At 45.0% G+C, this 24019-nt stretch overlaps 2 protein-coding genes across 2 annotated transcripts in view; one reads left to right on the plus strand and one right to left on the minus strand.

The window, feature by feature from the left end:
- The window catches only part of ATP5MK (ATP synthase membrane subunit k), a 124265-nt gene extending 106516 nt beyond the window's left edge, over positions 1-17749 (plus strand). Inside the window, exon 4 of the mRNA XM_044056562.1 lies at positions 17647-17749. The gene's annotated coding sequence lies outside the window, so the exon portion shown is untranslated. The remainder of the gene's footprint in view (positions 1-17646) is intronic.
- The window catches only part of TAF5 (TATA-box binding protein associated factor 5), a gene marked incomplete in the record, with an annotated part of 1092036 nt that continues 1085750 nt past the window's right edge, over positions 17734-24019 (minus strand). Inside the window, 1 exon segment of the mRNA XM_044056561.1 lies at positions 17734-18820. Coding sequence (XP_043912496.1) covers positions 18603-18820 — 218 coding nt within the window.

Here is a 24019-nt window from a genome sequence, read left to right on the forward strand (position 1 = left end):
AAATGTTGTCTGATAGCAATCAGACTACCAGAGTATATAAAAAACACTCAGAAAAGGACAGAGGTCCAAAACCAATGAAGCTTCTCTTAAGCCAGTACTCAGTGAGGTGCTTTCGCAGCCCCTGAAACCCGCTATTCGGCATGCCACGAGATGCTCAAGTATTGGACCCCCGGATGGGTCTGGAGCCACTGAGCAGGCAGCAGCTTCTGAGGGTGTATTCAGGCCTCAACATCTTTAGATCAAACCAACAGCTGCAAAGACAAAAGCAGCTTCTAAAACTTAAAAAAAAAAAAAAAAAACGCATGAGCCATGTGCAAAGGCCTCTATGCCTAAAAAAAACAGATGATCAAAATGGCTGAATACCTTATTACCTTGATCAGGGGGTTCCCATCTCCCCCCCCCCCCCCCAGATAAGAGGCCTAGGCAAGACACCGATTACAAATTTTTAGATCAGGTTTTTATTTCTTCTGATCAGGAATTATCTATACCTCCCTATGAGGATTCTGATGCAGAGGAATCCATACCATCTGCATCACCTCCTGAGGATTATTCATTTGGAGAAACCTTGCATACATTGAGGGATCATTTTCACTGAGAGAGTCAAGATTTCTCAATCAAAAAAGAGGCTCAGGGATTTCCTTCTCCCTCAGCACAGGCCTTTAGCCATACCCCCCCGTTTTAGACATTGTGGATGATGTGTTTTCTGAGTAGAGCTTGACACCTGACAGATATTACAGGGTCCCTGACTCGCACAAATCTTTTAAAAACCCTGCTGCTGACCCTGAAACTTTCACAGGGTCCAAAGGGAGTTAAGGCCTCATCAGCAAAAAATCCTACCCCCTCTGACAGCGATTCAAGGGCACTGGATAGATGGGGATAAAAGGTTTATACATCTGCAACCTTTGCAATTAGGGCCTTAAACTGCCAGTTTCATGTGCTCAAGTATCAACATGTTATGGGATTGCTGAAACAGAAAATGTTTATTTCTGAATGTGCAGGAATTGGTGCATGCCGCTGAACAGGCTGGAAAGCATACTTTGCACTGTGGTTTTGATTCCTTAGAGGCCTCCAGCAGGGCCGCAGTTACTGGATCTGTGATTAGGAGGCATGCCTGGCTAAAGGAACAAAATTTGCATGATCGTGTTAAAGCTAAATTATGAGATGCACCTTTACAGCATGATACTGTGTTTGGTATTAAGGCAGAAGAGGTTTTAAAGAAAATGGAAGACCAAGCTAAGTCTATGCAAACTGTAAAAGACTTCTTACAAGTGCAGCCACCAAGATTCAGTAGACACTGGCCTACAAAAAAATGGTCCTTTCCTGTGTCAGACATAGCTCAAAGGGGCAAATCCAAACGCCCTAAGGGTTCCAGATACCAGGCTCAAGATTCATACAGGTCAAAGCAATGGGATGGGTCTACTCCAAATCTGGAGGAGATAAAGCGTAAACCTACAGAAAACAGTCCCAGTGACTTAACTCTGCCTTCACCAAGCACTTATCTTTTGGTAGCGCCCTTAGGGGGAAAATTAGTACTTTTTGCTCAAAATTGGCAGTTAACCCAGGACAAGTGGGTGCTAAATATAGTATCACAGGGATACAGATTCCATTTCCATACTCTGCCAATGGCAAACGGTTGACCAGATCTGCCAAAAAATCAATGGACAGAGGCACAGAAACAGGTTACATCCCTCATGGATATGGGGGCCATTCAGTCAGTACCAGAACAGGAAAAAGGACAAGATTTTTACTCAAGACTGTTCTTGGTACCCAGAAAGGACATGGCCTGAAGGCCAATACTGGATTTATCGATTTTGAACACCTACCTGGACATTCCAAAATGCTGACTTGGCAGCAGCTTCTGCCCATGCTGGGCAAGAATGCTTGGCTGGTGACATTAGACCTAAAAGAGGCATACCTGCATGTCCCAATAAGGCAATCGTGAAGAAGATACCGCAGATTCAAGGCTGGCTTAATGCATTACCAATTCTCTGTACTGCCCTTTGGCTTATCTACTGCGCCCAGGGTCTTTACAAAGTGCCTGGCACCAGTAATTGCATTTTGCAGACGAAGTATTCAAATATATCCTTACTTGGACGACTTGTCTCATTCAAGCAGAGAACAAGGACATTCTTCTACAACACCTGGCGTTTGTGAAAAGGCTTCTAACATGCCTAGGGTACACAAATGAAAAGAAATCACAACTGGTACCCTCTCAAAAGATAACATTCCTGGGTGCAAGCTTGCATACAACTGCCCAGATGGCTTACCTCACGTCAGACAAGCAAAGGCAACTACTAACTGGGTTTTTGTTGTCATCAGTTTGAAGTAAACTGCAAGACAAATTCTGCAGGCTTTGGGCTTCATGGAATCCTGCATCCTATTGATTCCATATGTAAAACTGCATATGAGGAAACTTCAATGGTACCTAAAAAGTTTATGGAGTCAACATTGTCACAGTCTGGAAACAAGGATTCCTCTCATTCCGATTACAACAGGAGTTTCTATGGTGGGCAAAGGCATGTCACTAAAACATGGGACGGGCCTTCACTCTACCCCCTGCCAGCCAAACCTTAACAGACTCCTCAGATTATGCCTGGGGAGCCCACATGGCGGAAAGATGCATTCGGAGCATATGGACCCCAAAACAAATGCATCTCCACATCAACCAGAAAGAGATGCTAGCTGTTGAAAATGCCCTAACAGCCTTCAAGGACTTACTTCATCCAGGATAACTACTGATAGACGGATAACATCACAGTTGTGGTATAAACAAGCAGGGGGGGGGGCACGCACTGATACCCCCTTTGCAGATTAGCCATGGCACTGTGGGGCACAGCTTTAACTTACCAGATACATCTTTAAGCTCAATTCCTGCCAGGAAAACAAAATACTCTGGCAGACTATTTAAGCAGAAACCTTATGGATCCTCATGAGTGGAAACTAGATCCACAAGTCTTCAGCATGATAATAAAGAAATGGGGGAGCCCAGACATAGGTCTATTTGCCTCCCCTCAAAATTATCAATTGAAAAGATTCTGCACAAGGACTTATCACAGACGAGCATGGAAAGTGGACGCCCTATCAGTTTATGCCTTTCCTCCACTGCCTCTTCTTCCCAAGGTCCTCCTAAAAGTCAGACAAGAGAAACCAAAGATGATGCATTGCCCTGGACTGGCCCCGCCAATACTGGTACCTAATCCTAAGGAACTTGTCTTTCAGGTAAGGTCGAAGCTGGGTATTGACATTAACTACTGTCCCAGCAAAACAATCAACTCCCAGTCACTACATGATCAGCCATGCTGCCAGGTTCAGTTATACAAACAACACCTCTCAGTAAAGCTGTGATGGATATCATTTTGGAAGCCAGAAGGCCTAGTACTAGAAAATCTTATGCTGATAAATGGAAAAGATTCTGTGCTTGGAATCAAGCCTAAGGAACTGATACAGCAGAACCAAATATTCCTCAGATATTACAATACTTGACTGAGATGATTGACAAAGGCCTATCTTTCTCATCAATTAAAATCCATGTCTCTGCCATTTCGGCTCATTACAATACAGAGCCACCAATCTTTTCTCATCCTTTACTAAAGCAGTATCTTAGAGGAGTCAAAAATTTAAGGCCTCCTAGAAGATCACCAATACCTGCATGGGACCTCAATTATGTGCTGCAAAAGCTCACCCTGCCTCCATTTGAACCAGCTGCTACTGCTAATATAAAGTTCTTATCATAGAAAACAGCTCTGCTACTAGCAATTACTTCAGCAAGAAGAGTCTCAGAGCTACAGGCCCTCATGGCTATGGTGCCTTTTATCATACTTTACCCAGACAGGGTGTCTCTGAGGACAAATTCAACATTAATGCCTAAGGTGGTTTCCAGTGTGGCTCTTAACCAAACTGTTCATCTGCCAACCTTTTATCCAAATCCACAGAACAAGGGGGAGAGAATTCTGCATTCCTTGGATGTACACAGACAGCTAAGATCTTACCTGAGCAGGACTAAAGCTCTAAGAAAAACTGAGCAATTACTAGTGACATATGTTGCAGGATCAAAAGGAAAGGCTATTTCAAAGCAGACAAGCCACTGCATTTGTTTCTGTTACTTACACCATGGTAAACCTGTACCCAAAGTCATTAGGTCTCATTCTACCAGAGCTGCAGCTACTTCAGCAGCCTTTCTCAGAGGAGTACCAACCAAATACATTCTAGAGACTGTTACTTGGAGTTCTGTTCACACCTTTACAAAGCATTACCATTTGCCTCTCGACTCGAAGTCCAGGACAGGCTTTGCCACTGCAGTTCTGCAGGGCCTTACAGCCGCACCTAATGTTTAGCTCCAGCCTCCCAACCATAGCTTTGGGATTCTACCCAAATGTAATGACTGCAACAGTGAAACACGAAGAACATAGTACAGTTGTGTACACTTACAATAAATGTAGATGTTAGTGTATTCACTGTTGCAATCCAGGTTACCCGCCCGCCATCCCTCTTTCATTCTGGAGTTTCTTTCCTTTATCTTCTACAACCTATGTGGTGTACTTGCCTGTAGATGAAGGTAAAGTTTATATTGATGTGTGTGTGTATATATGTATGTATGTATGTATATATATATATATATATAAGCATTGGTTGCTTGTTTTATACCCCTGACGACCTGGTGTCATGGAAGAGACCGCCGGACCCAAGACTTTGGAATTCAGGCTAACTGAGGGCAACCTGCCAGCAGATTACCCAAATGTAATGACTGCAACAGTGAATACACTAACATCTACATTTATAGTAAGTGTACACAACTGTACTTTAGCAAGATTTTTTGAGCTCTACAATGGACCCTGGCTGAGTGGGTGTGTGTTTTTTTAACCAAAATCTTTCTGCTTCCATCAAACTGACTTCAACCTGCAGACGTTCTCTCCAGTTGTGGATGCAGTCAGATGACCTGTCTCTGGGCAGGCTGTTACCCTCCCCCCATAGCCTGTGCCCACAGCTGCTCCCCATTTGGGGTGGAGGGCATTAAAAGGGAAAGATGGTCCAAGGCACATGGCCCCCGTCAAAGACCAAGTTGCATATCAATGTCCTTAAGATGAGAGCAGTCCTTCTACCATTGCAAGCCTTTCAGGACATTCTCCCATTGGGGACTGTTGCTATACATGCAAACATGTCAGTGGTATGGTACATAAACAAGGTGGAACCCAGTCCTATCAGTTATCCAGAGAGGCCATGAGAGTTTGGGAATGGGTGATCTCTTCAAGCCACTTTCGAATTGCAATGCACGTTCCAGGAAAAAAACAGTGCAGTGGTGGACAAACTCAGCAGGTCCGTTCTGATTAGTCACGAATGGTCCTTCAGTCACTTGGTAGCAAACAGGACTTTCAGCTTTTGGGTCCAGCCTTGTTGTGACCTGTTTGCCTCTCCCTTCAACGAGTACTTTGCTTTGCACCCCCCCTGGGTTGTCACAGAGGGATGCTTTCATCCACGGGTCTCATGCTTATCCCCCCTCTCCCATTGATTCATAAGTTCTTACAGAAAGCCAGCAGGTTGAAGAGCTTGGCCTCATTGCCCTCTTCTGGCCTTGTAAAGTATGGTTCCCCTTTCTGTGGTCTCGTCTCAAATATTCTCCATGGATACTGGAACCCAGTCAGGACCTTCCATCCTACCAGTCAGAAAACCTGCACCCTCAAACTGAGCATATGGTTTCTCCATTTCCAGTGACAGTAAAAAGGTCCATGCTTCTCTCTCCAGTCCATGGCTGACATAATTTTGGCTTCCAACAAGGTCTATAACAGCAAATGGAAGAGGTTTTCCATATGGGCCTCAAAGAACACTGACCCAATTTTCAGCTCCTTGTGTATATGTATGTGTCTGTGTGTGTATATATTTCTTTTAACGCAAGAGCTAGTTTTTCTACCATAAAATATCATCTAGCCACCATATCTAATTTTTATGCTTAAAGGGGATCTTCTTTCAGCTTCTAGGTTATGTAAAGCATTTGAGAGGATGTTTCTCCTTAGACCCGATCTTACTATTCTTCAGAGCCTTACTCAAAAATGCTTTGAACCAGCTAATTGCGACCTGAAATGTCCTTTCATGGAAAACAATTTCAGAACATAGTACTACAGAAAGACTGACCAATTCTTTCCTTCTCAACAACTCATTTGGGTCAAGCAGTTTCCAAAATTACGTTGGCTAAATGAATTACAAATTTGTATTTCTTTTACTCCCAAAAGGGTATAGAGTTGCCTCGAACTCCAAAAGCCTGACCTATGGCTACTTCATCTGCTTTTACTTCTAGAGCATCAGTTGATGAAATCTGTTCAGCAACCACTTGGTCAAAGACTCGTACCTTTTTGACTCGCACTACAGATTGGACAGTCTCCAGAAGCAGGTCATCTTTTGACTTGACAGTGCTCCGGCATATCCTTCCTTGAGGGCCACCCAGGAGTCTCACAGCTGGGGACTCTGACCCATCAGTGAGGAAAATGAATGACTCAGATGTAGGAGTTATGTACTTGCAATACACCTTGGCATCTGTGTTCACTTTCTTTCCCAATCATCTGCTGGCCTTGTCTCTTCGAGAAGTTACCTAGAGTAATTTGGAACCCATAGGTTGTAGGTTTGGGCCCCGAACCTCTTGTCTGTCTTGTTCCAATAATTACTGGGCAGCAATCTCTGAGGTGAAGGTATGTTGGATTGTGGGAGGAGCTTGACTGAGTCATAAGTCTTGGGTATGAGGCTGGATCAGATGCCCATCAGTGAGGAAGAATGAAAATGGAAAACAGAGATGCCAAGTTATGGTAAGTACATAACTCTCAATTCTTTCCCCAGGCAATTACAGTGTTGGGGGGGGGGGGCGATAATGTTTAATTTAGACTGTGTGAATGGGCAACTTTACCCCAGTGAGCAGTAAGTATAATATCTAAAGTATGCAGCTGTCAGGATACTAGCGTGAGCATGTGACATGTAGCAGCACACATACCCCATTTGTGAGGGAATCAGAAGGCCCACGGAGGAGATTTCCCAAGCGTGTCTCTATGCATTCTGAACTACCTCATATATAGCCAAGATGAAATTGTGTAAGGTATGGCTAGTACATTTTGGTGTTAATTTTCGATGTTAAGTTGTCATTCTTGCTGGATGGGTTCGGAGCCGATCCTCGGCTCCGACTCGGCCACTTACTAAAGCTCGAGAGCTTATTTTACTGGCTCGAGGCAACCCTATATCCCATGATGCTAGGCGATAACTCCCCAGATCTCGTTTGCCGCTTTCGCTTGCGAGGTGCGTATTTTTACCGGCTCCTGGTAAGTCTATATATATATATATATATATATATAGTGTTCAGTCACCCTTTTGAGTTAATTTTTCACCCAGTTTTTTTTTTTTTTTCAATAGTTAGCAACTACCTTTAACTCTATTACTGTTTTATACCTTTCCCTTTTATCCCTCCCCCTCCACTCTTAGGTTAGGCCTTAAGCCTGCCCCTTTCTTAAATTTTCTTAGGGATCCTGTGGAGTGTTTGGGTGTGTCAGTATCCCTTAACATTTTTATGGTTATTTTATAATTTTTTGGGAGTGTGTGTGTTTATGTCGAAGGAACCAAAGGAAACTAAGGTCTCAGGCTTTAAGAAGTGTGACTTGTGCTGTCAGAAAATGTCTCTGACAGACGGTCACACTTCTTGTGTTTACTGCCTGGGACCCCTGCACCTGCAGGACTCTTGTACTGTATGTCATGCATTCAGTCCAAGAGTCTTGCAGGAGCGCAGGAACAAACTTATACTGAGGGGCTTGTTAAAGCCCGAGGGCTCCCCGACTAAGTCCGCGTCGGGGAGGCCCTTGAAACCAGCAAAACCGTTGGCTCCCAGTACTAAGCCTTCGGCTGCTGGCTCCTTGTCTGTGCCTAGATCGGCTCCGGCTGGAGCAGATCCCTTTGAGTCACAGGTTCCGGTCTCGGCACCACTCGGTGCTGATACCTCTGAGCCCATGCTTTCACTGTCTGCTCCGGCTGGAGCCGACGTGTCCTCAGCTCCATCTAAGAAGAGGTCAAGATCCCCTTCATTGGAGTCCATCCATTCGGCTCCGAGATCTCCCCTGCTCCCGGAGCAGAGCCGATCTTCTCGGTCGTCCAGACTTTCAGATCACGACCTTGAGAGAGTGGTAAGTAGGCTGTTAAAGTCTCAGGCATTGGCCCAGATGATCTCTAGCCCGTCTCATCAGACGGTAGCTATTTCAACTCCACCTAATTTTCCTCCTTCAACTCTCCCTCAGAGTTCGGAGCCGTGACTGTTGTGGCGTCGGAGCCGATACCTCCCCCTTCGGCTCCTTCGTCTTCTGCTCTGATCTCCTCCTTGATACCTTCATTGGACGGATCCGGGCGCCTGATCTCTCTCGTCGGCTCCGAGGGGGCGAGTGGCATCGGACCATTGTCTGACCCCGTTCTCCCTCTCGGAGCGTCGGCGCTGGTGAGCTCGGCCCCGACATCGGCCTCGGAGCCTTCCCTGTCGGTGCGGCCTGGGGTTCCTACCTCTTCGGAGCAGGGGCCATCTGGCCTTTCTGACAGGGGAGCCTTCAAGGTGATCAGGAGCGTACTAGCCCCTGGGCATAGTCAACTGTCAGCTCGTCCCACTACAGTGCCTGCTGATGTCTCTTCCCACTCTCTTGCTCCCGGACCCAGAGATCCAACGCCTCAGGTTTCCCCACTGGACTTCCTCTTCTGAGGCTTCTCCTGACTTGTCAGTGGAGCCCCCGCGTAAGAGGACATGTAAGAGGAAGCATGTGGACTCCCCTGAGTCCATTACATCTGACACAGACTTGGATGAGTCGGAGGGATCCCCATAGTCCCCCTCTGAGGATGTCTCTTTCTCAGACATCCTAGAAATCCTAAAGCAGAGGGGGAACTGGTCTTCCCTTAATCCTTCCGAGGACGAGTCGGTGTACCTGGAGGCGTTTGGTTCTCGACCCTCCACCTCCTGGGTGTCTCCACCTTTGACACCCTTATGGAAGTAGTGGCTCAGAAGGCATGGTCGGCCCCGGATTCGGTGGAACCCACCCCTCGGCGGCCATCTAAATTCATCACAGCACCAGTTGACAAGCAATTCCTAACAAAAGGTGTACCGGCGGATGCCATGGTAGTGGCTGCAGCCACCAAGAAGGAACTAGCTGATCCTTCAGTATCTATCCATCCTCCTAATAAGGACTCTAGGACCATGGATAGGTACGGTAAGCGGATGTTTTCTTCAGCGACCTTTGCCATGAAGTCGCTGAATTACTTGTGTCACTTCACCCGCCTTCAGAGAGATATTCTGAAAGAGTTGGGAGAAGTCTTACAGGATCCATCAGCTGCTGGGTCCCAGGATAAAATAAACTCACAGCTTGGAACCCTGAACTCGATTGTTAACTCCTCCATGCGTCTAATTTCATATGCAGCCAATGGAGCGAGTAGGGCCGTGGGCACAGGAGTGGCCTTAAGGCGTCACGCCTGGATGCGGCTGTGTAATTTCGCGGACCCTTTCAAGGCGTCCTTCACAAATTCCCCTTTTGATGGTTCAGCTTTGTTCGGACCTCAAGTGAAAGACACCTTGACCAGATGCGAACAAGATGGCAAGACTCTCTCTGCCGTAGGAGTCCGTTTCTCCACCCCTTCAAGACCATACCCTAAGGGTCAAAAGGGTGGGAAAATGTGGTTCTGCAAATCTCAAGGAGTCGCGCCTGACGCAAGAGGTCAGTTTACCCCCAGAGGCAGAGGGGGTAACAACAGACGCCGCCCTAGGGGCAGAGGGGGGTTCGCAGAACCAGGGTAGCAGGGAGCCTCTCTCTGACAAACCCTTCCAGCATCCCTGAGATGCCGGATTGTCCACCTTCGGAGGCAGTCTGGGGAAGATTGTCGCTGTACCCAATAGCCTGGCTTTCCCTTACTCAAGACAAATGGGTACAGTCGATCATATCCGAGGGTTACAAAATTCCCTTTATACAAACCCCAATTCAGCAAAAGGGAACACTTCCAGACGTTCCACCCGGTCTAAGGGAACTAGCAGTATCAGAAATATCAAAACTGCTAGCAAAAAGAGCCATCCAGCCAGTCCCAGCAGACCAACTAGGATCCGGAATCTACTCAAGGTTTTTTTTGGTACCGAAAGAGACAGGGGACTGGAGACCAATATTAGATCTCAGCAAACTAAACAAGTTTGTAAAGAGAACAAGATTCCGGATGGTCACGCTACAGTCCATTCTGCCCTCCATTCTGCCCTTTCTGGGCAAGGACAATTGGATGTGCTCAGTGGACCTTCAGGATGCGTACTATCACATCAAATTTCACAGGCGCTCCAGAAGGTTTCTAAGCTGTCGGCTGGGGGCCAGTCACTACCAGTTCAGAGCCCTGCCCTTTGGTCTCACTACAGCCCCCAGAGTGTTCACCAAATGTATGGCAGCGGTTACGGCTCACCTGAGACGGCAGGGATTCCAGGTGTTTCCATATCTAGACGACTGGCTCCTCACTGCCACCACCAGGCATCAACTTCTCCAAGCCAGAGCTTACACCATTCACATTTGCAGAGGGCTAGGAATCTCTCTAAATTTCGAAAAGTCTGCCTTGTCGCCTTGTCAGTCTATTACCTTTATAGGTGCCAACTTGAACACCGTACAACTTTCAGCAAAGTTAACAGATCAAAGGGTCTTAGATATTCAAAACCATGTCCATGTTCTTCTTCAGAGCGACAAAATTCAGGTCAGGTATGTCCTGAAAGTATTGGGTCTTATGGCGGCCGCCATAACACTTCTTCCCCTTGCACGTTTTTACATGCGTCTTCATGCTTTTCGCCCAATGGTCTTTTCAGCAACTCCCCATGCACCACAAAATCATAACTCCAACTTGCAAAAGTCATCTGTCCTGGTGGTTGTTGTTCCATCAAGGCAGACCCTTTGTTCCTCCTCCCCCGGTCGCCACGGTGACATCGGACGCCTCCCTGATCGGGTGTGGGGGGGCATTTTCAGGGCAGGATGGTCCATGCCACTTGGCAACCTTTCGAACGCCACCTGCACATAAATGTCCTAGAGATGAGAGCAGTGCTTTTAACGTTGCAAGCCCTCCACGACTCTCTTCCCCTAGGAACTGCTGCAATCCAAACGGACAATATGTCCATAGTGTGGTATATCAACAAGCAAGGCGGAACAAAGTCCTATCCCCTGTGTCAAGAGGCACTCAGACTTTGGCAATGGGTGATCTCCTCTCAGCGGTTTCTGATAGCAATGCACATCCCTGGGAAGTCCAACATCATAACGGACAGGTTGAGCAGAGCTATTCTCATGCCACATGAGTGGTCTCTCAAACAATCGGTAGCGGAAGAGATTTTTCAGAAGTGGGGCCTTCCGTGCTGTGATCTTTTTGCTACACCCCAAAACAGCAAATGCCCCGACTTCTTCACCCTCTTCCCCCTTCCAGGCCGTCCCCTCAGAGACTCTCTAGTCCAAGATTGGCCTCGGGGACTTCTCTATGCTTTCCACCCTTTCCTCTAATCCCACAAGTAATTCAGAAAGCAACCGCTTTGAGAGCCAAGTTGATTCTCATTGCCCCTTATTGGCCTCGACAGATATGGTTTCCGTTCCTACATCATTATCTTTTGGTACAGCCTTGGCATCTGGACCCAGCTCCAGATCTGTTGACCCATCATTCGGGGCAGCTGCACCAATCCCTACATTCTCTCAACCTCACTGCTTGGTTGCTCCACTTCCGTCCTTAGCCAGGCTTCCTATGATTTCTAATCCCGGGATATCATAGTAGCTTCCCTTAAATCTTCCACCAGAAGGATTTACACTAGTAAATGGAAACGTTTCTCCTTCTGGGCAAAGGCAAGGAATATAGATCCCTTTACTGCCCCAGTTCATTCGGTTTTAGACTTCCTAGCCGAAATTTTTCGTTCAGGGTCTTCTGCCTCTACAGTAAAGGTTCAGTTGGCAGCCATATCGAATTTTCATACAGGCTTATCGGACCACAACATCATGTCCAATAAGCTTTGCAAAGCTTTCCTTAAAGGTGTATATTTACTTAAGCCTCCGATCAAAGGCCCTTCACCTCAGTGGGATCTTAATTTAGTCTCAACATCCTTGATCCCCCCCCCCCCCTTTGAACCTGCGGTCTCCTGTTCATTGACATTTCTTTCCTGGAAGACGCTCTTCCTAGTCGCCATTACTTTTGCTAGGAGAGTATCTGAGCTTCACGCCCTCTGCATTCGTCCTCCCTACTTAATCTTCCATAAAGACAGAGTTTCTCTAAGGACTAATCCATCCTTCTTACCCAAGGTGGCTTCGCAGACAAATTTAAATCAATCAATTGATCTCCCAGTTTTTTTCCCAAACTATACTAAAAGAGCGGAGCAAAAGCTACATTATCTAGATGTTCACAGCCAGCTCCGATACTATTTGGATAGAACCAAACAAATAAGGAAGTCTGATCAACTGTTTTTATCGTACGCAGAAAATAAGAAAGGCCGTCCTGTTTCTAAGGTAACCCTATCTAGGTGGCTGTCTTCTGTGATTACATCTATTTAATCAACTCAGAGGCAGGGAATTAACTTATAAGCCAAAAGCCCATTCAACTAGAGCACTAGCTACATCTACAGCTTTTCAAGCTAGACTGCCAATAGACACTATCTGTGCGGCAGCCACATGGGCCTCTCCTCATACCTTTGTTTCGCATTACAAATTGGACATGACCTCCAGGGACAGAGCAACATTTGGTTCCACCATTCTTAAGAGTCTGTTCCAATGAGCCACCCAGGATGAAGGTGCTAGGGACGCAGTCCCATCCAGCAAGAATGAAGGCGAGATTGACAACTTAACATTGAAGTTATGTACCTACCATAACGTTCCATGTTAGTTGTCTTCTCTCGCCTTCTTTCTTGCGTCCCACCCACCATCCCCCTAGCCTGGACAGACCGAGAAGATCTTCCCTTCCTTGAAGGGTCCTTTTATTCCCTTGTTCACCATCTAGGTGTCCTAGGATATATATATATATATATAGTGTAGATAATTATCTTTGGGGGGTTTTTTATCCCTCTTCCTTCCAGTTGGAGGATTTTGTTTTATTGGCCTATGCTAGGTTTTTCAGCTTCCAAATGAGATCTGGGGAGTTATCGCCTAGCATCATGGGATATAGGGTTGCCTCGAGCCGGTAAAATAAGCTCTCGAGCTTTAGTAAGTGGCCGAGTCGGAGCCGAGGATCGGCTCCGAACCCATCCAGCAAGAAAGAAGGCGAGAGAAGACAACTAACATGGAACGTTATGGTAGGTACATAACTTCTCATTCGTATTTTCCATTTGTTCCCTGGCAATTTAAGGATCTGTCGTCAGTGACTTTATCCATCCTTGTTTCTGATTTATGACTCAACTATAAAATTAAAATAATTTGAAGTGGTCAATAAAAATATTTCCAGCTGTTAAGGTCCATTTTTTTGTCAAATTTTATATGGCCTGTGTCATGTGGTAAATACATTAATCTCAGATTTCATTTTCAACTGCTGATGTTTGAATTACTGCTTGGTAGCCCAGGATGTAGACTCACATTTCCCTTTTCTTGCTTTGTGGGTCATTGCTAGATGAGACACGTGATTGTTATCTTGGTTAATGCCAATACAAAAAAAAAAAAGCAACTGCTCACAAACTGACTCTGCTCCAACTGCTAGCAAAAATTCCTATACACTTCATCTATCCGTTTCTGTTGGGACTGTGGCTCCCATGGCTGGAAATGTGGCAGAAAAAAAATTCTTCCAGTACACTGTGTTAATGCCAAACATTTCAACATATAGGAAGTTACTAGGCTAATTGGCCCTAGGGACCTTACAAACCTAGCCAAGTTCTTACCCTTATTTCCATGATCAGCATTTATTGCCCCTGTCCAAGAGGGAAACAGGTGGAACCCCTGGGGTGAATTTACAGTCACCCATCCAGTCCTCCAGAGTGAGTTTGAAGAGGGCCAATGAGGTGTTCTGTTTGGTCTCCCAGAGGTTACCACACCTTTAGAACTGACTCCCACTTCATGTCAGTCTGTCCCTCCAGCAAGTTAATGTCCCATACCAGGTTAAGGTCTTTAGAGCGAGTAACCCATGTACAATTTGACTTTCATATATATAAAGCATTTCCAGTAACGCAGGGTCAGATACTGCCTTGTATGCAAGACAGAGCTCACCTGTGAATAGTCTGTATGAAACTGAAGTGACAGTGATTTCAGACAGTCCCCATAGGACAGATGGTGAAGACTTTGAATTTTCCTTGAGGAACCTTGGATTTCTTCAATTGCTACAGATGCTTAGAAAGGTACATACCAAAAGGGGCACTATACTCAATTATTGGCCTGATGAGGGAAGAATACAGGGAGGTTGTAACTTTTTTTTTCCATCTTCTGGAGGCAGTGCTCTTGTGAGATGAGCAATATTGAATGCTCTTCTTACCACTGTGGAGACATGGTGGTCAAAGTTAAGGTTGCTGTCAACCTGTGTGCCCAGGTCTCATCAGTGAGTGCGTACTTAAGGTGTTGCTGTAGATGTGGTAGTTAAGCAGGAACATTGCTTTCACCGAAAGGAATGGCAATACATTTTTTTGCATTGAGTTTAAAGCTGTGACTTTGGCACCAATCATTTGTTTGTGTGAGATCATCTTGTAGGATGTTGACATCATTTGGAGATTTTATGAAAGTCTGCTGCTGCCTACAAACAGGGAACAGTCAGCCACAGACCTTTAGTTTTTGCTTGTACTCAGGAGAAATGATTCCAAATAGCAGAAGTCCCAGAACTGATCCCAGTGGAACACCACTGGTTACAGGTCTGCTGTTTGGAGGTGGATTCCCCTATTTTGACAGAATTCTACCACTGAGCCAGTTAGTGACCCATCTAATGATATAAGGATTGATGCCTAGTTGGGTGAGTTTGTCAATGATGCCTGAGTGGGGGATGTCAAATGCCTTGGCTAAGTCCAGGTAGGTTGTATACACAGATTCTCCCTTGTCCAGGGCCTGTGGTGATTGTCTCAAAGTCCACCAGATTTAAAAGGCATGATCTCGGTTTCACAAATCCAAATTGAGTAAAGCCAAGTGTTTGGAAATTACCTATGTCTTTTATAAGCTCCGTGGCCTTGCAGAGAAGGCTAGTTAGGTTAACAGGTCTGTAGTTCCTGGGGTCAGTGGAAGCACCACTTCTGTACAAGGGAATAACATTGGCTGTTTTTCCATTCAGTTGGTACAAAGCTGAAGAGTATCCAATGGTTGTGCTGTTTAATGTTGGAGCCCATGTAAGACGCACCCTGGGATGTTATTCGGTCCATAGATGCTGTGTTTTTGGCCCTGGAGACTGCGTTTTATGACATCTCTTTAGAGATGGAAGGTAGGGATGTTATGGGGTATGCGTGGAGGGAAGGGGGAGTGAAGTTTTCACAGAATCTGTCTGCCAATAGGTTAACCATGTCCACAGGCTTGGTACATGTGGTATCATTAACTACCACTTCTGCACAAATCTGGGCCTTTCTTTTTAGGTTATGGATATAACTACAGAATGCCTTGTGGGTGTCCTTCGTTACGGAAGCTAATTTGGACTCTTGGTTTGCTTTGGACATTAAAAGAAGTCTTACTTGCTTGTATAAGCTGAGGATGGAGTGTTTCCAATTTACGAGGGCTCGCTCCCTCTTATTCTTAGACAGCAATTTCTTCCTCTTATTGTACTGCCTGTTGATGGCAGTTGTCCACCAAGGAGGTTTGCTGTTCCTTGAGGAGCTTGTTTTAGTCCTATTGGGCACAGCCGAGTCAATGCAGTTATACAAGTGTTTTGTGTGAAGTATTAGTGTAGAGCTTTGCATAGTTGTTCTACTTGAGGGAGGAGGTGCAGTGAAGCTGTTTTATACCATCCTGGAAAAGGTTATAAGCTGCTTTGGTTTTAGTTGCTGCGGGGAGGGGTTAGGTGTGACATTTACTTCAGGTGACAGATGTGGTCAGATCTTGCCAGGGAGGACCTCACAGTGGGGGTGCTACATTGGTGCCCCATATTGGCCAGTACCAGATCCAGGGTGCTGGCATCCCTGGGGGGGGTGTCAACGAGCTGGTCTACCGCATTAGAGTTAATGAAGTCAAGGAACCTTTGGGCAAATAAGTTTGAGCATGAGTAATTTATCCAGTCAGTGGTTGGGTAGTTAAAGTTGCTCGAAAGCATAGTGTTTGGATGTATCTTGATAGAGTCAAATAGATCCAAATAGGCAGAGTGGGTGTCCTGACTTCATTGGGGGGGGGGGGGCTGTAACTGGCAATGACTTGAATAGGTATCCCACCAACAGTTAATTACACCTGAAGTATCCCCAGGAGTCATACTGGTTAACCAATTTGGAGGTCTATATCTTTAATGAATATTGACAGACCGCCTCTTTTAGTTTTTACACATTGTTTGAGGTCTGAATGTGTGGAAGGAGGTGTAACCCATTATGGCTAGAGTGCTGTCCACAGCCTTAAACCAGATCTCTGTGACTGCACAAATGTCTGCGTCTTCCAGGGTGAGTGCAGTTTAGTGTTGAGACTCCTAGCGTTTAGCAGCAGATCCTTGAGGTTGTTTATAGATTGAGTTTTTAAGTTGGGAAGTTTTGTTATTGAAAGACACTGCCTAAAAAAGGCACTATGGGGTGGCAAGAGCCTTGGCCAATAGCCAAAATCCCAGTTGTGACAGATGAAGCCCATCTCTGGTAAAGCATCAAGGTCTGTCAATTATGTCATCCCAGGCTGACAGTGAATCCCCTTAGGATGACATCCGAAGCTAAGCCAATTGTTGAAGTCATTTAATTTTTTTTGTATTGAGGCATCGTCCTAGATGAAGGAATGGAGCTTAAGGCTGCCTGAGACGCACAGTCCAAGAGCTGTCATGTCTGTCTCCACATAGTCCAGAGATGTGCATCTCAAGTCATTCACACCAACATGGACTACGAGTCATAACAGTACTTGCTGTTGACAGACTTAAGTGCATGTGTTGTATGGCATATCCTGACAGCTGACCGTAACCCTTTCCTTATCCAGCTGTGAGCGGGAGATTGGTGTGCCTCACAATGGAATCACACATGACTAATATTGTTTTGATTTGTGTTTTGCCTTAAGGGTGCTTTATAAGGCCCCTTGACTTCCTTCCTCACCTTCCCAACAGACTCTAGTTTAATTGTGATCAGCTTGCTGTGCTTATTTTTTGTGGATTAAAAATCATGTCAGTCACTGAATGGTAATGTTTCTGTCCTGGATAAAGACTGCAGTACAGTACACCTTTGATTCCCAACACAAGTAATACACATATGCTGTTGCGTTTTGGTACTCGTGGTATTTGTAGAAATTGTGCATTTGTGGTACTATGTTTTAAAATCATTTTGAACTATTTATTACCTCAGATGTTACTTTGCAGCAGGAGCTGATATTCACTTAAGTTGTAAGTTTTTCTACAGTAGACTCTTGGTCATTTTATTTCTATTTAGTGAGCATGTTATGGAAATTGAAAAGCTATCTGATCTCAGTTTGTAGTTTAAGTATTAGAATAATTAGCACACATTAAAGTCAGAACAGCCAAGATGTCACATTTTTTGTTGCAGTTAAATGTTTCAAGTAATTTATGACCAGCTTCATTACTGACAAACTGTTTCTTCATCCTTTTTAGGACTGTTTAGGCGGTGGTTCTTCCAGAATCTTCACACATCAGAGTGGCTGCTGATCAAATGCTAAGTTATTGAAAAGAAATAAAGAATGCTAATCCACACCAATTCCTGTTTTTATTCATTTTACCTTCAGTATACAAAACTATAAAAATGGTAAAATTAATAATTTAAAACTGGGCATTTACCCATTAACAGACACGTTTTGTGGTGGGGTTGTGGTCCTTTTTTCTCTCCAGTACCCAAGCTTTGAAGGAAGAACACTGCAGTAATGGGAGTGTTTTAAAATCTGTTTAACTTTACCTGATCAATCAAGTCTCTCCAACTCATGTTTAGTAGATAAGCTTTTCAAGTGTAGCACTACTTTAATAGCAAGCAACTAGTAGTCTTTACTTCATATTTTAACACTTCAGCCATTCTTTCAGCAGTGCACATTTTGTTACAGATGGAGAAACTAACATGGTTCTATAATACGTAGGTATTTACAAGTTATTGCATCCCTTAATGCACACTTATGAAGTGCTCAAATTTAGAAATTTTGCAATTTGGCCATTTCTTGGAAAGCACAATGTCAACCTGACTATGTACCTATAGCCACAGTAATTTCTGAACAGTTCTGCATTGCAGTACACAACTGATGGGTAACTGATGTAGGTTAGCACCAGTCTTAAATGTTCCGCACGCCAGCTACTTAACACCCCTGTGTACTCTGCAGTTGGAAGTCACTGACTACAAAAATGTAGTTAAAGAAAAACAGCGCAGGTAGGAACAGTTTGTCTGGTCTACCTTTAGATTAGCATCACATCTTCATTTCATAACCTTTTGTGGTGCTACGTAAAATGTAGCAATAACCCTTTTCTACTGTACACTGTTTCAGTGCAGTATAGAAAATGTAATCTGTAAGGCATTCAAAGCTTCTGTTCAGCAGCAACCAGGAGAAACTACCTGAAAAATTAAGTGCTTATTGGGGGTTGAATGCTCCAACTGCGAGGAGGAGATTTCTTCGTGAAAAATGGAGATGTACTATAGGTGTTGATTTTGTCATATAAGTCCCCAGTATCAATTCTTGTGAATTTTCTGTCAAATTTATATGGCCAGTTAATGTGGTAAAATCATCTGTCTCCAAGTCTTCAACAGCTTTCACAGAATCCCAGAGGCGTACAGTGTCATCTTTTGCACCTATAAAAAAAAAAAAAAGTGCTGCAGTTAACAGTCCCCAACTTCAAAAGACATCCTACTGACACTCTAATTTGTCTGCATTCTTCACCAGTGCTGAAGGCATGTTAAACAAAAATGGGATTTCTTTACAAGCTTTATCCTTTAGGTCCATCTTAAGTAACCCCTAGGATTTGACTGCAGATATGACTGCCTGACCCACAAAGCCCAGGTGTACTGATAAACAATCCCCCCACCCTTCCATCATGCTCAGCATATCTTTTTTTTGTTTTGGCAAACTAAATGCTGAAGTACAGGGAGGAAATGGCCCCAGGAAGCTTTGATTATTTTAAGCATTTTTTATTTGCTTTAGAGATGGACAGCCAAGGACACAGCCAGTGGTGAAACCAATGATACCAAGTCGCCATAAATCCGCATATCCATGAGGAAGTCCCATAATACTAGAGACACGAAAGTGCAAAATGTGTTTAATGTGTGTGGGAAAAAAAGAAGTTATGTCCTTACCATAACGTTCCATGTGAATTGTTCATCTCGCCTTTTGTTCTTACACGTGGGGCGGAGCCGGTCCCTCGGCTCCGAATCGGCCGCTTTTCAAGCTCAGACTCTCAGAAGCTCGAGACCTAGTGTATATCCCATGATGCTCTACTGTACATCCCCAGATCTAGTGTGCTGTAACCAAGACAGCCTACCGACAGAATAAGACTATGGAGTCTACCTGTTTAGATAATTATAACAGTAAAAGGAAACAAGAAAAGTAGGAATGTATTAACAGACTGACAACTGAACCAATCCTCCAAGTCAACCATCTCGACTGGAGGGGGAAGGTGGGCGGGAATGTAAGAACAAAAGGCAAGATGAACAACTCACATGGAACGTTATGGCAAGGACATAACTTCTTTATGTGAAGTTGATGTTCATCGTGCATACAGCTGCAGTCATAACAGACGGGTTATCCTGCCGTCAGGCGGGTCCTCGGTCGGTCGAATTCCAAAGTCTAGGTCCGGCGTCAGTTGTCGTCGCTTCCTCCCTGACGTCAGTGCGACAGGGGTATAAAAGAGGCAGCTGACGCCATTTTCTCCCATCTTTCTTGCCGCGCAGTGCCCGAAGCAGAAGCAGTTCGCAAGTGCTGGTCGGCCAGCTCCTGAGATTTACGAAAGTATTTCAGCCGAAGTCTTCTTGAAAGCTAAGTACCCGATTGGGGAAACTTTTCTTGCCTCAGACCGATGTCAGACAAAGTTAATAATTGCATTTCATGTGGGAAGCAAATACCGCATAAGGATTTCCACTCTTACTGTATACCTTGCTTAAGATCAGACCACGACGTCTCGGCCTGCCGTTTTTGTGCTAGATTCAACAAACGCACTACTAAGCGTTGGGCGGAGTTCGCCCTTCACTTTTTTGGCAAAAAATTTAATTATATTATGTCGGATACTCCAACTCCAGTTTTGAGCAAAAAACGCAAAGATAAGGACCAGCATACGAGGTCCGCACCACCTACTGATACCACGCTAAGGCCGACTTCCGGTTCTCCGGTACTCAGAGGCGCCTACGCAGCCCCTGAGTACCGACGACAATGCATTACCGGTGTCTTCAGTACCAGAGGTCGCAGGCTCCTCGGCCCCCATTCCTACTACAGATACCGACGCCACTCCTGGCGGGGAAACTCAGACTTTAGACAGGCCTGCCATTTCTCAAGGGGTCTTCAGGCCTTCCTCCTTCTCTATTAAAGCCTTCACTAAATCTAAAACAGCCATGAAAACCAAAAAAACAGGTTCCTCAGACACCCTCTCAAGGCACCATGCCTAAAAAACAGATGCTTAAAATGGCTGAGGATTTGATTACTCTTATCAGGGGTTCTCAACCCCCTTCTGACAAAAGGCCCAGATTAGAGGAAGACTACCCTTCCTCAGATCAAGCTTCTATTACCTCAGAACTACTGAGGACCAGGATTGTGCCTATTCTCCATTCGAAGACTCTGATGCAGAGGAGTCTATTCCCTCGGTCTCCCTCCCTGAGGACTTCTCTTTTGGGGAAACCCTGCATACATTGAGGGAACACTTTCACTGGGAAGGCCAAGATTACTCAGATTCCAAGAAAAGGCTCAGGGAATTTCTTCTGCTCCCCCAGCATAGGCCCTTGGCTATCCCTCCTGTTTTAGATATATTGGATGATGTGTACACAGAAGCCAGCCTTAATCCTGATTCTTTGCCTCCAGCTCCTGTTAAACCAGACAGGTATTACCGGGTTCCTGATTCTCACCAGTCCCTATATAAAAGCCATACTGCTGATCCAGAAACTATTTCACAGGGTCCCAAGGGAATTAAGGCCTCTACTGCTAAAAACCCATTACCTTCAGAGAGAGATTCCAGATCTTTAGAAAGGTGGGGGGAAAAGGTGTACACCTCGGCCACTTTAACCATGAGGGCATTAAACTGTCAGTTCCATATGTTAAAGTATCAATAGTTTTTGATATCTCAGCTGAAAAGCAAAATGACACAACCAGATTTAAGAGAGTTGCAGGATTTGTTGCATGGTGCAGAGCAAGTGGGTAAACATACCTTGCAGTGTGGTTTTGATGCTTTAGAGGCCTCATGTAGAGCTTCTGTTACGGGGTCTGTTATACATAGGCATGCTTGCCTCAAAGAGCAAACCTTACCAGATCATGTCAAAGCTAAATTATTAGATGCACCTCTTCAAAAAGATGTATTGTTTGGTGTTAAAGCAGAGGAGGTGCTAAAGAAAATGGAGGAAAAAGCGAAATCAATGCAAACAGTGAAAGATTTCCTACAGGTACAGCCTCCACATTTCAGCAGAAACTGGCCTTCAAAAAATTAGTCCTTTCCAGCCATAGACAGACCTCAAAGGGGCAGATACAGGCGTCCAAGGGGTAGAGGGCAACCTCAAGGATCTTTCAGAGCCAGACAGTGGCAAGCACCAACCCCAAGAGGTGGAGAAGATAGATCACAGTCTTTTAGAAAACAGACACAATGACTTCCCCCTACACATGCCAAGCAAAGCTTTAATGGCAGCACCTTTGGGCGGAAAACTGACATTATTCTCAAAAAATTGGCATATTGTTACAAAAGACAAATGGATTCTGGACATTATAGACAGAGGCTACAGGTTCCACTTTCACACCCTTCCAAAAATGAGAGGCATGCCAAACCTGCCACAAAATCAAAGGGCAGAGGCACAAAAACAAATTTCAGCTCTCATGGACATGAAAGCAATTCAAGAGGTACCTGCAAAAGAACAAGGTCAAGGGTTTCATTCCAGACTATTTCTGGTACCAAGGAAAGACAAAGATTGGAGACCTATCTTAGACCTATCCATCCTAAACACATATCTACAGGTGCCAAAATTCAAGATGCTCACATTACAGCAGCTTCTTCCCATGCTGGGCAAGGAGTCTTGGCTGGTAACATTGGACCTCAAGGAGGCATACCTGCATGTCCCTATCAGACAAGATTGCAGAAGATACCTCAGATTTCTTGCAGGTTCAACCCATTACCAATTCTCTGCATTGCCCTTTGGCTTATCTACTGCGCCCAGAGTGTTTACGAAATGCCTGGCATCAGTAATCGCCTTCTGCAGACTACAAGGGATACAAATCTACCCATATCTGGACGACTGCCTGATCCAAGCGGACAGTAAGGACATACTACTGCAGCACCTGGCATTTGTAATAAAACTGTTGAACTTCCTGGGATACACAGTCAACAAAAAGAAATCAAAACTAATACCCTCTCAACAAATAATTTTCCTGGGTGCCAACTTGGATACAACCACCCAGATGGCCTACGTTACGCCAGACAAGCAAGGGCAACTGTCTCAATACTTCAGAAAAATGGCAACTTACACCAGGCTAACTGCAAGGAAAGTCCTGCAGGCTCTGGGATTCATGGCATCGTGCATCCTACTTATCCCATGTGCAAAGCTGCACATAAGGAAACTTCAATGGTACCTAAAAAACGTATGGTCTCAACACAGCCACAGCTTGGAAGCAATTATACCACTCATTCCATGCCTTCAAAAGGAATTTATGTGGTGGGCTCAAGCTTGCCAAAGAAACACAAGTCTTCCTTTCTGTGTACCTCAAGCAACTCAAATCATCACAACACACGCCTCAGACTACGCCTGGGGAGCACACATGACAAATCAGTGCATTCAGGGAAAATGGGCACGAAAAGAGAAGCTCCTTCACATCAACCAAAAGGAAATGCTAGCCGTGCAAAAGGCTATTATGACCTTCAAAGACCTACTGCATCCAGGCCAGCTATTGATAAGGACAGACAACACCACAGTGATGTGGTACATAAACAAACAGGGGGGAACTCATTCATATACCCCCTGTGCAGGCAAGCCATGACCCTATGGAACACAGCGCTGGAATTGAAAATTCAACTACAGGCACAATTCCTGCCAGGGAAGGAAAACACACTGGCAGACAACCTAAGCAGAAATATGACAGATCCACACGAATGGAAGTTGCATCCTCAATTTTTCACAAAGATAACTCAGGCATGGGGACAGCCAGACATAGATCTCTTTGCTACCCACAGAAATTGCCAGTTGAAAAAATTTTGTTCAAGGACCTATCGTCCGCAGGCTTGGAAAGTGGACGCACTTTCCTTCAATTGGGCAACATTGACAGTCTATGCCTTCCCACCTCTTCCTCTGCTGCCCAAAGTTCTATTAAAAGCCAGAGCAGAGAGGCCGAAAATGATTCTCATTGCTCCAGACTGGCCAAGGCAACACTGGTATCCGCTCCCGAAGAGCCTGACACATTCCCCACCATGGATCCTACCTCTAGTCCCTCATCTGTTGTCCCAGCACAACTACAAAACTCTTCACAGCCATCTCAAAACTCTAAATCTAGCTGCATGGAGAATTCCTTGATTTCCCAACAGTTTCTCCTCTCCAAGGAGGTGCAGGATGTCATCTTGGAGGCCAGAAGACCTTCTACTAGAAAGGCCTACTCCGCCAAATGGAAACGATTTTGTGCCTGGAATCAAGGGACAGAATCCTTGGGTAATAAATATACCTCAAATTTTACAGTACCTAGCTGAGATGTTAAACAATGGACTTTCCTTCCCCACCATCAAGATCCACGCTTCAGCCATTTCTGCACAGTACAACACAGACCCTCCTTTATTCTCTCATCCTCTCTTAAGGCAGTTCCTCAGAGGGTCAAAGAATATA

The sequence above is a fragment of the Protopterus annectens genome, chromosome 14.part0 (assembly GCF_019279795.1).
Source record: "Protopterus annectens isolate FY-2018-M chromosome 14.part0, PAN1.0, whole genome shotgun sequence".
In the NCBI taxonomy this organism is placed as follows: Eukaryota; Metazoa; Chordata; order Ceratodontiformes; family Protopteridae; genus Protopterus; species Protopterus annectens.